The sequence below is a fragment of the Betta splendens genome, chromosome 9 (genome assembly GCF_900634795.4).
Source record: "Betta splendens chromosome 9, fBetSpl5.4, whole genome shotgun sequence".
NCBI classification, from domain to species: domain Eukaryota; kingdom Metazoa; phylum Chordata; class Actinopteri; order Anabantiformes; family Osphronemidae; genus Betta; species Betta splendens.
The window spans coordinates 7,870,096-7,883,373 of NC_040889.2; the positions used below are offsets into that span (position 1 = coordinate 7,870,096).

The window sequence follows — 13,278 nt, forward strand, 5'->3', positions numbered from 1 at the left end:
AGAACCTGATCCTCCAGCTCGTACCTTGGTCTCTCCACCAAAGAGATGCAGCGCGAGCGCACCACAGGAAGTGTGTGTGAAGTTAACAGCGCAGGGCCCCCTGCTTTAAAAAGTCTCCAGAGGCCTGTTAGCTGGACTGCTCATTTCAATGTGTCTGTCTCTGGGCTGGGAGAAGGTTCGGCTGGCCTCTTTACAAGGCGCACGCTGTCATACGCGCCTCTCCAACCCCACTCAGCACCACCGCTCTCAGCCATACGTCCGTCTCAGCCACTTAACTACACAATTTATGCTTAAGTTGTTTTTTTTTACCTCTCTCTGTGGTGCAGCCTTTCTTTTAAATAAGAGTGTTTTTGGTTCATGGCTCAACAATTCAGTTTACATTCACACACACACATACACACTTTGCTTTTTCTGCTCATTACATTTAGATATATTTGAAAAATTTAATGTCACATTTAATTATTTTATTCATTGCATATGATAATGCTCTCGTACTTTCTTAATTCAGTATTTCTATCGGCACCGACCGACACAGAGCGATGACCGTTCTCCACGCACCCACACCTTCAGATGTAGAGCAGGTGACAGCGAGGGAGAGAGTCGACCGCAATCAGGTGTCTGCGTGTGAAGAGCAGACTGGTCACAGCGCCGTGACGTCGCCAGCGGGACTACTGGGTGTGGAGTGGGTGGGAGAAGGGTGTCGTGATGGGGTCGGGGGGTGGGGGGTGGATGAGGCGATGGTTCATTTTGCTAGACTGAATGCCCCCACATCCTTTACGAATGCACACACAGATACACGGAGGCTTTTATTATGCTGCCCTGACCAACCTGACTACAGGGCTTCAGCTGCCTGCAAACCCCCCCCCCCCCCCCCACACACACACACACACACACACACACACAAAAAGCTGCCATCGAGCCAAAAGGACAGCATGCATCATTACTAACCCACGGCGTTGTTCCCCATCCGCCCCAAAGCGCAGCCCTACGACCTCATCTCCCACTGCTCTTTTGGCGAACTGTCAAAGCCATCATTCACCGTGAAAAGACACGAGAGACACTCCACTACTCGACTCCACTGGTGACTGACTTTCACAACTCCTGAACCCCACCCCTCCCAGCACTGCTTCCTCCCATACACACCCCTGCTTGCAGCTCAGTTACCCTCAGCTTGTTGCTACTGAAAAGATCAATGCCAGTAAATAAAACATTTTCATAAAAGCAAAAGAGATTGAGATTCTCAGTTATTTGTGATGTGTTTAAATAAAAAAACAAAACAAAACAACAACACCAAACAAATAGGAGACAATAATATGAAGTCACATGCTGTAGTTGAAGGAAAGTGAAATGGAGCTTTTCTGAAGTGTCCCGGTCAAAGGTTCCTCTGCCGTCAGTGGGTCTGTGTGTGAGTCACCAACTAGTACCGAGTTAGGAGGCCCTCTTGTGGATACAGCACTGCCATGACAGACAGACACACACACACACACACACACGCACACAGACACACACAACCCAAACTGCAAACTCCGTACGATGCCCCATCACTCCTTTTCTTCTGGTGCACACTCGCATACACACTCTCTTGGCCTCACGGCTTCCAATAATCTCTCTATAGGTACAAACTGAGAAGTCAATATGAAATAAAAAGAAACGCACGGCCAAGAGAACTCTAAGCACCCAAAACAGCTACTGTTCTGCATCTCTCACAGCTTCAGGGAAAAGCAACATGCTAAAAGTGCAGCAAAACGCGAAGCTTTACCAAACAACACAAACAGCCGATTACTTAAACATTGTTTTGTCTGTACTGAGAAAAAAAGCCTCCAAGACAACAAAAACATACAGCATCATCCTATTGTGCCTCCTGCCTATGTAGAAACCCCATCGCTGCCTGAGAGGAGCAGAGCAGAGCAGAGTGGGAGAGCAAGGGGAAAACAGAGTGAGAGAGGAGCGAGCGAGCGAGCGGCAGAGAGAGACGAGACGGGGGAGAAACACAACTTACCTGCTGTTGTTGCAGATGCAGCAGCTCGACTGTGCTTACTTCGCTGCTCGTGTCACCAGCGCTTGATCTCCCATCTCTACTGCCAGCCTCTAATTGGCTGCTGCTTAGGGTGCTCATTCCATTTTGACTCATTGAACTGTTGCTTATTGTCTCTGTGGCCGACTCCTGCATCATCATGATTTAAAACCTAGAAGTGATTAAGAGGCACCGGTTAGGGCTCTTCTTGTTACAATTCCCCCCTTTTTTCCCTCCTATTTTTTTACGCTTCCATTATCAAGCCCTCGGTCTCCCTCTGCAAATTAAAGCATTTAAAGAAGAGGGAGGAGGGGGAAAGGAGAAGGGGGATGCAGGAGGAGCAATTATGCATTCATTGTGTAAATGAAGCAATACAAAGAGATGCACGTCCTGCTGCTATTTGCAATACGAGGGTGTTTTTTATCTGCTAAAATTTGGGCAATCAAAGGGATTGGATTTAAAGTTTTATAAATTTTCTCACTACGTCACATTTCGAGAAAGTAAATAAAATATGTTGTGAGAAATGCGTGATTTATAAATAAGCATATGGTTAATTTTTAACATCTCATTGCACTTTAGAAAAGCAAGGCAGCACAGAAAAAAAAGAAAAGAACAGAAGCACGGGCACTCCTAAAATATTTGCCGTCTTGAAGCTGTCACAATTTTAGCGCGTCGCGTCTGAATGAAGTTGCCTAATGACGCAAAGCTAATCATGCAAAATTAAAATTTGGTGGTGGGGAGGAAGAGGAGGTGGTGGAGGAGGAGGAGGCACCGAATCACATGGTGCAGGCGGGTGATGAACGCTATAATGGGTTTGTCATCTTTGCTGTGGCTAAATAAAATCTGCCTCGCAGGCGTCCACGGAGCCAGGATGCTCATGTGTCATTTATTGGCTCGATTCCTTTTTTTCCCTCCTATTCTTCTTTAATCAAACTTCGTATTCATTTATTTTGAGACGTTTAAGGGAGCAAAAAAAAGCTCTAAGTGGGACACAATTAAACCAGATGTTGGGCTGAGTTTAAAACCCCAGTCACAATTTTAACTAAACAGTAAATAAGATAGTAAATTAGTTCCATGAGCAAGTGTAAGATATGGAAAAAAGGGGAAGAAAGGGGACAAACTATCACAAACATCACTAATGATTGTGCTAAAAACAGCATAAATTATGCATATTACCTTCTCTCTCTCCAGTAATAAATGTTTTATCATTTCCCCCTGCATTTAAGGCTCAGTACCTTGGTGGGAGCAGAAGGGAGCCCCACCAACATCAGTCGACACTCTTACAATAAATAAAAGAGACTAAAACGCAGCGAACGGCAACTCAAAATTCATTCCAGAATTATGGGTTTCCTGCTGCATCCATTTGGAGAATAATTCTTTTAATATTTAAAATTACAATTTGGAGACAAGGGTCAAAAAATACTTTAGCTATCACTACCTGGCAGAGAGGCTGGGAGGCACACCACTAATTCAACAGCAGTTTTACATTTGCGATACAAAAAAAGAATCCAGCTTTTATGTTTTAAGTGCAAGATCAACCTAAAAGTGGGACAAATGATGATTAAGTTGGTGTGTGTGTGGGTGCATTCGTTCCCAGCCCACATGGGTGCCGTGTGTGTTCTTTGGCCAGTAAATACGGTTTTAATAGAAGTATGTGCACGTCCTTTGCTGTGTGTGTGTGTGTGTGTGTGTGTGTGTGTGTGTGTGTGTGTGTGTGTGTGTGTGTGTGTTTGACGAGGGGCAGATACAGGACAGGCCTTAAAGGATGTCCACAGCCAGGATAAACAGGATCCAGGCAGGGAGAACAAACAGGGCTGAGCTGTTACACAGAGCAGGGCGACAGCTGCCCGGGACACAAGTAAATAGGGAAGACGCCAGGACAAGACGTGCTTGTGAACAAACAGGCCCCTGTTTAACACTGCACCGCTCTCTACTGATGGAGTGAGACACAGAAGAAAGACAGAGGGAGGGCGGAGGGGGGTGGAAGAGAGAGAGAGAGAGAGAGAGAGAAAGAGAGAGAGAAATAGGGGAGGGAAGGAAAGAAAAGGAAGAGTGAAAGGGAGGGAGGGAGGAAGGTGGCGGTGGTGGTGCGAAGACTGGCACGATGTGACATCCAATCCGGTGATGAATCTCAGCATAAGAAACTCAAGGCTGCAGCCGAGATCAGCCGGCTAATAAGTATTCAAATTAGGCATAAATTTTACATGCCCAATCTTTAAAATATTCAGAGAAAGACTGTCTGATTGCCTTTACTACAATTTTATGAACATTCTAATGGAGCCGGGATCTCTCTCTTTTTTCCCTGTTTCTTCCTTGGACCGGCGATGAACGCTCAGAAAACTTGAAGATATATGAGAGAAGGAAATAAGGATTTTTAATAACATTGGAATGCAATGCAAACTGCTATGGAGTCCGAAGAAAATTGCTACTTTGATATTAACAAAGCAATGAAATTAGTTTTTAATGTGCTTATATATGATTATGGGTGTATTAAAAATTAATACCTTATAAATAAAAAAAGTAAAAAAAAAATAAAAAAAATCAAGAAATCAGGCATCAAATTTGACGTAAAAGGAGCAAATCTGAGGAGTAATTCGTATCCAATATACAAACAATAAAACCCACATTCTTAGATTAATCTCAGCGCTATAATCCGTCTTCCCTCCTCTAAAATAAAGTCTAACTGCAACATAATGATAATGCAGATATATGCAAAGTATATTCGCAGAGATCAGATGGTGCTTTAACCTTAATGACAGCGGTGAGATAAATTAATTAGCCATCTAAAGGCGGCATTCAAATCTGCCAATTAGAATGTCAATTAGAAACACAGCCAGGCTGCAATGATGGGCGGACGACCGAGCCGCGGCTCTGTCAGTGGGGGTGATAGGACTGTCACGCGCACACACAATACTCCAGAGAGACACATAGTGACAATTTTCAGCACCTGAGGGTGTGACTGCGCGGGTGTGGGTCTGCTGTTGTGTATTTGTGTGTGTGTCTACCACAGGTTCCTGGTGCCCTATACCCTCTCCCCGAGGGGTACTAGCCCTGACCCCGGCTCAGCCTGTCCTAAACCAACTGGGTCGGAAGAAGCCCCCCCCCACCCCTCCCCGGCTACAATATCGACCGGGGCCTTTTGCTCTGATCTGCGGTTGTTGCAGGCGGCTTTAATGCCACACGAGCGAGGACGCCGGCTTGCCTGCACATGTGTTTGACATCCTATAAATTGCTGGTGTCCTGCATTTCAATACACCTGCTATTTGATGCCATTTCCTCAAGCCATAATCTTCCAAGGAGGGAGAAGCCAGACTACTTATTATCATGATCGGAAACAGAGGGAGGCTGTTATTGGCCTGGTAATGCGCTGGTAATTCTGTAGTTGTATAGCTTTGGGAAGGAAGATGATAGTGATACTAAGTGTTTAGGTTGTGGGGTGGTGGGAAGATAGTGGGAGACGGAGATAACTCGGCACTCTCTAAATTTACCGTAGTCAACGATCGCTGATGGCTCCAACGTTTCTATTAAAATGGAGGCTCAGTGGAAAGAAAGGCAGCTCCTGATGAAGCAGAGATACTGTAGACGCAGGCGGACACTTTATTTGCAAAGCTTCAGACCAACTCCAGCTTTTGTCTCATTCTTTGTGCAACCATACCCCCCCCATGCTTGCTATTCCTCTTCAGCTTGAGCAAATATTTACGCTCGAATCTTGCACCAGGCAAATCTGTCTCCTCCATCAGGTGTGGAATCCGAGACAGGGTCCTGGCGACACGTTTGGCCTGGAGATCGAGAGAATCCCTGCTCTTTTCTTCCGCAGAAGTGCCACAACAAAGGTGTAGGGAGAATTGAGCCTTTCACCGACCCACACACAGACACTCGCTCTCTCCTGACGCACACACACACACACACACACACACACACACACACACACACACACACACACACACACACACACACACACCTATCATTAAAGGGGGAAAGACGCAGCCCTCCATCTTTGTTTGCGAGCTCTAAAAGCCCTTAATGTAGCCTCATTACCTGGCCTGTCTACCGCTCTATCATGTGCAGTAAACACACACTATGACACTGGCCATCCATCTAGTGGGAATACACAGATGTCTGCTGTGCTCCAACACTGTCTGGGGGAACTTAACGCACTCCAACACACACGACACATAGTTAACACACAACTGGCTTGACACTGGTTTGGTTCAGAGTCTGTGGACTATCCATTTTCAGCGTGAGGATGCTCTCTGCCGTGTCTTTATCCAGAACGTTGACCCCCCCCGTTTTCTATGCATGAGTTGCAAAAAACATTTTCATCAGGAAGAGAAAAAAAACACAAGATGGGGTAAAAAGTGACCTGTAAATCTGTGATCCCAGACATCTGTTCATTATCGTTCACATTTCAGGTGGCTGCCTGGAATTCTTTTGGTTTGTGAGATCAAAATAAAAAAAAAATAATAATAATAGAAATTACATTTCACAGTCTGCTGACTCCTCACAGTTCCCTGATCAAGTCGAGATATGGTTACAATTTAAAATAATCACAGATTCTGTGCTTGAGTGAAATTAATTCATCATTGCCATAAGTTACTATGCATACAAAATAAAGAAGTAACTGGGCAAGGGCAAAGACTCACATATTCAATACCTCAGATTGCTTAATAAATCAAAATGCCACATATGTGCTGATTAAAAACTAGTGGTTAAAACTATGGTGTTTTAAAGCCATGCATAAGAAATAAAGCTTTTAAATTATGCACGGCGTACAATAAATTTCCACGATTGCGTGTTTGTTTGTGCCTGGGCGTGCACTGTAATTTTTGTCACAGCCCATGAACACCACGAGCAGTTTATTACAACCTTGAACCTCAAGCAGTGAGTCTGGAGTCGGCGATGGAAAAAGGGCCACTTGCAAAGCTGCGTTGAGCAAACCCCAGTCTGTCAGATTAAGTAAGGCAAGGCAGGCTGCCGCGCCATAGAATTAAAAGCTTCCTTTTTGGCACTAAAGGACCACCATAAAAGAGCATTAATGACTACTTCTTCTAAACCTGTGTATGGTAATGGTTTCTGCTCTCTGATAGATGAATTTCAAAAGTGCTTCACTAGTGAATGAAGATTGCTTTGGAAAGAAGGGGGCTGAAGAAATCATATTTACAAAATCAGGAGTGGGGCCAAATGAAAAGAGATGAATATGAATAATGGACTTTGGCTTTTTTTGGGATTAACCTTATTCAAAGCAACAGAATCAAATGTGGTTATCTCCTGTCCAATGAGCCCCACACTGACAAAAACCTCAGTCATATTTCAATTCTTCATTTGAGCTGACAATAAATTGTAGTTCTGTGATAGGAGACATTCAGTCAAGAATGTTCAGAACTTAATTCTCTTCTATTTACAATAAGGAGATGAGACAGAATAAGATAAAAGACAGACTATTTGTCACAGTGTGTGAGTGTGCCTGAATGGAGTGGGAGTGTGTGTCAGAGTCAGTGTTTGTGGAGCACAGAGAGGGAAACGAGTGTAAAATGCATGTTCAATTGTGCCGTCTGCACAATGTCTGCTCAGAATCACATGCAAGAGGCAGCTATGAATAGTGTGCATGATACTAAGTTAATACTAATTCATTTTTACATGAATACACTCAGCTCTCAAATATGACAATGGCGAAACATTTTGTTGCACACCAGATATTCTATTATTAATAAAAACGTGTGTGTAAATTAACACGATCAGGAAGAAGGAGGAGGAATCGCAAGTTAAGATTTCAGAATTGTAAGCAAAATAAAAGCACTGCTGCAGCAATAAATGCCCGTCCTTCTGTGATGCGTTACGGTAACGTGGCACACCCATCACAAAAGGACAAAAAGAGGAGGAGAGAAAGTAGTTTTCCCCAGCATTTAGGCTCGTCCCATAACATTTCCATGTTAAGCATCAGCCGCCTCATTGTGCTGAAACAGGAGACAGCCCTGCCGCTCCGGGTGAGCGAGGCAGTGACGAAAGCCGATCAGTCGGCTCTCATTTGCATATTTGCCAATTCCATTAATTAACTCAGCCCACCTAATCAGAGCTAATTGACCTATAAAGAGGGGAGACCTCATTGTCTCATCCAATCATCTTTACCAAGTGCAGAGGAGGTGCGCCACCGAATGCAGCGTACTTCCGACCTAACTGTATTTATAGAGCTCATACACTCAAGCATTCCACTCAGAGGAGAGCTTTTATTCTGTGAGCCACCAGGTCTGAGCTGCTTTGACACGGAGCAAAAAAAAAAGAAGAAGAACAGCAGAAAAGGAGAGAAGATGAAAATCAAAAAGGAGCTAATGACAGTCGCTGGCCCGACTCTCTCCGGTGTTCTCCTCAGCGCAGCAGATCCGACGGACAGGCGCAGGGAGCCGGTCGCGGCCAGCGCGGCTACAGAGACATAGCTCATTGTGACATTTCCAGTTATTTCTGGTTGATTAGGGCCATTATGTCTCCAGCTCTGATTTATGTTGTCATTCCCCCTCAGCAGTCCTGCATCGATAGATCTTAATGAATTGGTAAATAAGGGTGAAGATTACAGTTGACAACACCGCAACATTCCTCATTCATACCAGACAAGATTTATGTAACCAATTAGATGCATAACAGGGGGGGACTGTTCAGGAGAAAAATAATCTTTCCACAGGAAAATTACCAAAGTCTAACCCCGGACAAAATAGATAATGGGCAGTCTTTAACACCGGCTTAGTCACACTTTCTTCCTGCCCGGTCGGTGATTTTAAAACTACTCAGAAGAAAGGATCACTCCTGCTTCTGCCAGGATTAAGAAATTGATTTTACAAAAAAAAAGAAAAGAAAAGAAAAACAGAAACTGGTTGACAGTGTGTCTTGACTGATTGCCTGACTGCACCTCTCCTTAAAAAAAAAAAAAGAGACAAGAGTCCACATTTGAATAATGTCCAAACCAAAGATTATGATGGAATCAACAGATTAAAAATTAAGCCCTTGTCAACAAAGGAGCACTTTGATATGGAAATATTAAATTCAAGAAGCCACTCTCCCCCTTCAACCATCTAAAACAGAACCAGTGAAAAAGAGTGTGCTGTGTATTAGTGTGTGTGTGTGTGTGTGTGTGTGTGTGTGTGTGTGTGGTGGCACATAAATCAGTTGTTCATTTAACGTTTGATACGTCAACTAAAGAAAAAAAATCATTTGCATTTTTTAATAGTGTCATATTTCTGTTATTTAATTTTCCTACACTGCTCTTCTAGGAATCTGTTAGCAGACAAATAAAGGCCTCTTTGTCATTAAAAAAAAAAATTCAGATAAAAGTGCTGATCATCAATAGCCAGCGACAGGCCAGGAAGACCCATAGGGCAGGAGTGAACAGAGGTGGAAAATTAAAGCAGAATGATACGGGAGCCGGCTCCGATCAGCCTCTCTCTCCCTTCAAGCACATGCAAATGAGCTTGTGCTGCTTAACTGCATCATTTATGTGGATAATAGCGGCATCATCATTACGGGAACTCAAATTAAATTACATCACAATTAGCATAACAAAGTGATTGGTTAAACTTTCAAAACAAATAACGCAGCTCTGCTAATGAACGGTGTTAATCGGCCAGCGTGCCTCCTAAATAAAACATGTAGGTAAACATGTGTTTGAGTTTAACTATTTTTTTTGTATAATTGTGTTTAATAAACTCATTTAAAAAAGGAGTGAAAAACAGAAAAAGAAGAGCCACAACTGAATACTGCCAGGGGGATTTGTAAGCTCAAATATAAAATGTGTAGCATTTAATTTTATTGCTCTTAAGAACCTATTATATGCCAGACTCTGGAGAACAATGTAAATTATCTGCCTTCAAAATGGAGTTTGGCCAATTCTCCATATGAACTAATCACATAGCTCATTATGCATTAGGGTATTAAATTATGAAGAGGAGTCCCTTTCGCATTCCTGCACAAAGCCTATGAAATGTTAATAATATGCCCACAATAGCCCAATACCATGCCTTGCTCCCCCTCATCAATATTTAAGTAAACAAATTATCCCACTCGTCTTTGATAAAGATAATTAGTGCTCCACCGATGCTCACTCGGTGACCTCTCTCCTCTCCAAAGCGAACATCTGCTCCAAAGAGTTGGGATGTTTTATTCCACACCAGATGGGCCGGGTGGAAAAGCAAATAAGTCAAACTTCAAGCAAAGGTTTTACGCTCTCAAAACACACATATCTGCAGCTGATTAATATTTGATTGTTATTAGCTTATAAAAGGTTTCAAGGTGTCCTTTTATTCTGCCGAGCCACAGTAACGAATCCTTGTCATCTTGATTTTAATGATCAATGATTAGCCTAGCAACGAGGAGCGACAACTTAAAAAAACCACAACACCAAAAACACAGTGGCCAAGAGCAGCTATACCAAAGGAGGTGAGCGCGCACGCACACACACACACACACACACACACACACACACACACACACACACACACACACACACACACACACACACACACACACACACACACACACACTCGCAGGCATGCACGCGCACACACACTCACTCCAAGCCGTTCATCAGCACTAATTAAGCAGCAGATTAACAGAGCCCGCAGACCAAGGCTGCACGGTTACACAGTGGGACGAGCAGCGGGGGAAGGCGGCAGACACAGCTCGGCAATAAAACACAACCATTAAACACAGCCAAGAGCCTTGAGTTGAATACGGATGACAGAAGACTGATGGATGGATGGATGGACGGAGAGATGGATGGATGGATGGCTGGACAGAGCCTATCTGACTTTTTTTTTTTTTTACCTGAAGGTGAGGAGTGCCAGAGAGCTTGACCAGAGAACAGAGTGCCCCCGCCGAGGGTGTCTAGGAGCAAGCCGACTGGTGTCACCGCGTGGAGAGGCAACACTATCTGTGTCATCACTTCAGCCGTGTTTATGGGGGATGGCATCATAAACAAGCCAGTTCCCCCCTACACCAACCACACACCCTCCCAGCCCCCGCCCCAGTCCCCCCCCCATTCCCTCGCTCTCCTCGCTCCTCTTCCTCTCTCACTACCTCGCCACTACCGTGCCATTCATGAATACTTAAATCACCCTCGCCCCATTATAAAAAAAAAAAAAGAAAGCCAGACGCCTCTCCTGACAATTATTCTATCATTTCTAGTTGTCACCGGGGCAATTACCGACCGGGGCCCCCTGTGTGGGTCAGACATGCGGGCCCGGTAGGAGAGGCTAGAGTTGGGGGAGAGTGGAAAAAGAGTAGGAGAGGGGACAGTGAAGGGAGTGTGTGTGTGAGAGAGTGTACGTGAGTGTGTGTGTGAATGGAAGGAAGGAGGTGTACAGTGTACAAAATGGAAATTTATGACAGAGACACGGTGGCTTCCTTCTCTCTCACGCTGAAAATAATTAGACCATCACTTCTTTGCCTGCCGCTGATGAAATATATCACAATTACAGGAAAACACTACTTATCATTTCATTCCCCATTTTACTGGAAATCAGAGACACTGCATTTATTACTTAGGTGTATTTTGCCTTCTTTAAATTTAGGGAACGACCTTGAAGTCTGATTGTGTTTATTTGGCTGGGTTACTTTTTTGAGAGTGTAAAGGAAACAGAGTTTCTGGCGTTTGCAGGCACCTGTGTGTGCAGGGACGCCGTGCGTGTGCCTGTGTGTGTGTGTGGGTGGGTCCTGCGTGTGAACGGGGGAGCGTGTGAGGGGCGCCGTCACACGGGGAGCGCTGTCGCTCCTCGCAGGATGCTCGGCGGCTCTCCCGCTGCACCTCGGCTGCATGCTCACCAGACAGCTCGCGCCGCTCTCGCTCTAATCGCACATGTGCTCGCTCACTCTCTCCCCCTCTCTCTCTCTCTCTCTCTCTCTCTCTCTCCTCGCTTCTCCCTTTCTCGTGCTACTGCACACCCACACACACGCGCGCTCGCACACAACCTGCCAGACCGGCTCCACTTTGCTCTGTGTGAGGGGAACGGAGGCAGGAGCGCGGCTGGAGGACGCCGCCGCGAGAGACGCATCCGCCACAAAAGGTACGTGCGTCTGGCTTCATTTTACGGCAGCTCTTTTCTTTCCAGCTCCGATTGTGTGCGTGTCAAAGTGTGTGCATGTGTGGAAATGCGAGGAGTGTGAATGGGATTAGCGAAGGCAGTCGGTAGCCTCTAACCGGGCTCTGGCAGGGAGTGCATAGGGCTCTTAAAAACAATTAGACATAGCACAACCGTGCACTATCAAGTCCCACACTACCACAAAAGCACTGCTGCAAAACCACAAGCACACAAAACGAACAAAGTCATAAATAGTTCACGAGTGCAAAAGGAGAAAATGACCTACCTACCTTTAAAACAATGAGAGAGAAATCCACTCTCCCCAGTAAGAAGCATTTGAAGAAGTATTCTCAGAAGCTCAGGAGCATTAGTGAGCATCAAAAACGAGAAACAGGGGAAATGCCACTAGTAGGAAGCAGAGCATCAAAAGTGGAAAAAAAAGAAAATGGGAAAAGGGAAAAAAAAAGTAGCGAGGAACTAGCTGACGCTGACTGTCAAAGACATCACCAGAGAAGTATTTACAGCGTTATTTACAGTAGTGCGAGGAGAGAGCACCTCTGCCTGGTCACGTCTGAAAGACAGTTGCCGTTTCTGTGCCGCCTAATTAAAACAAGTCAGGCAGCCCCGCTGGATTGTTTTGACGCCTGAGGACCAATAGTACACAAAAACCAGTGGCTTGATCGGTGGGGTAGGGGGGCTGGATCGCAGGGAGAGGAGGGGAGGGGGCGGTGGGTGGCGAGAGTTGGCAAAGGAATGATGTGTAAGGGGGGGGTGAAAGTGAGTGTGTGTGTGTGTGTGTGTGTGTGTGTGTGTGTGTGTGTTGGGGGGGGGGGGGTCTGAAGAGGTGCTTTGTAGCGGAATCACAGAGGGGAGGGAGACCACAAAGGTTTTTGGGGAGACCTCTACATGCTGAACGCTGCCTTTTTTTTTTTTTGTCTAAGGCAAAATAAAAAGATGATACTTTTTTTAACTTTCGCAAGCTGTAAGCATTAAAGCAAAAGTAGTAATTTATTGCAAACACAGTGCGGAGCAAATAAGAAGTGGGACACATTCAATTATAAAAAGTGAAACAGACAAGCTGACAAATATTTCACAGTTTGTCTCGGCCAGCTTTGTGACAGCCTGGTTTACCACTTAATAAAAGGCAAATGCGCCGGCACAGATGTCTCACACAGCGACTTAGATTAGTGAACAAGTCTCCAA

At 44.9% G+C, this 13,278-nt stretch overlaps 1 protein-coding gene across 11 annotated transcripts in view; it reads right to left on the bottom strand.

Moving 5' to 3' along the window:
• foxp2 (forkhead box P2) overlaps positions 1-13,278 on the bottom strand; it is a 105,199-nt gene that overhangs the window by 50,507 nt on the left and 41,414 nt on the right. For 5 of the 11 annotated variants that reach the window (XM_055511130.1, XM_055511127.1, XM_029160580.3 and 2 more), the window contains exon 4: positions 2,000-2,186. The exons of 2 other annotated variants lie outside the window; for them this stretch is intronic. In XM_055511130.1, coding sequence (XP_055367105.1) covers positions 2,000-2,176 — 177 coding nt within the window. In that variant the 5' untranslated portion in view covers positions 2,177-2,186. Of the gene's footprint in view, positions 1-1,999; positions 2,187-10,822; positions 10,982-12,365; positions 12,732-13,278 lie in introns of those variants that run through there. 4 more of the 11 variants (XM_029160583.3, XM_029160581.3, XM_029160585.3 and 1 more) reach the window with 4 other exon arrangements.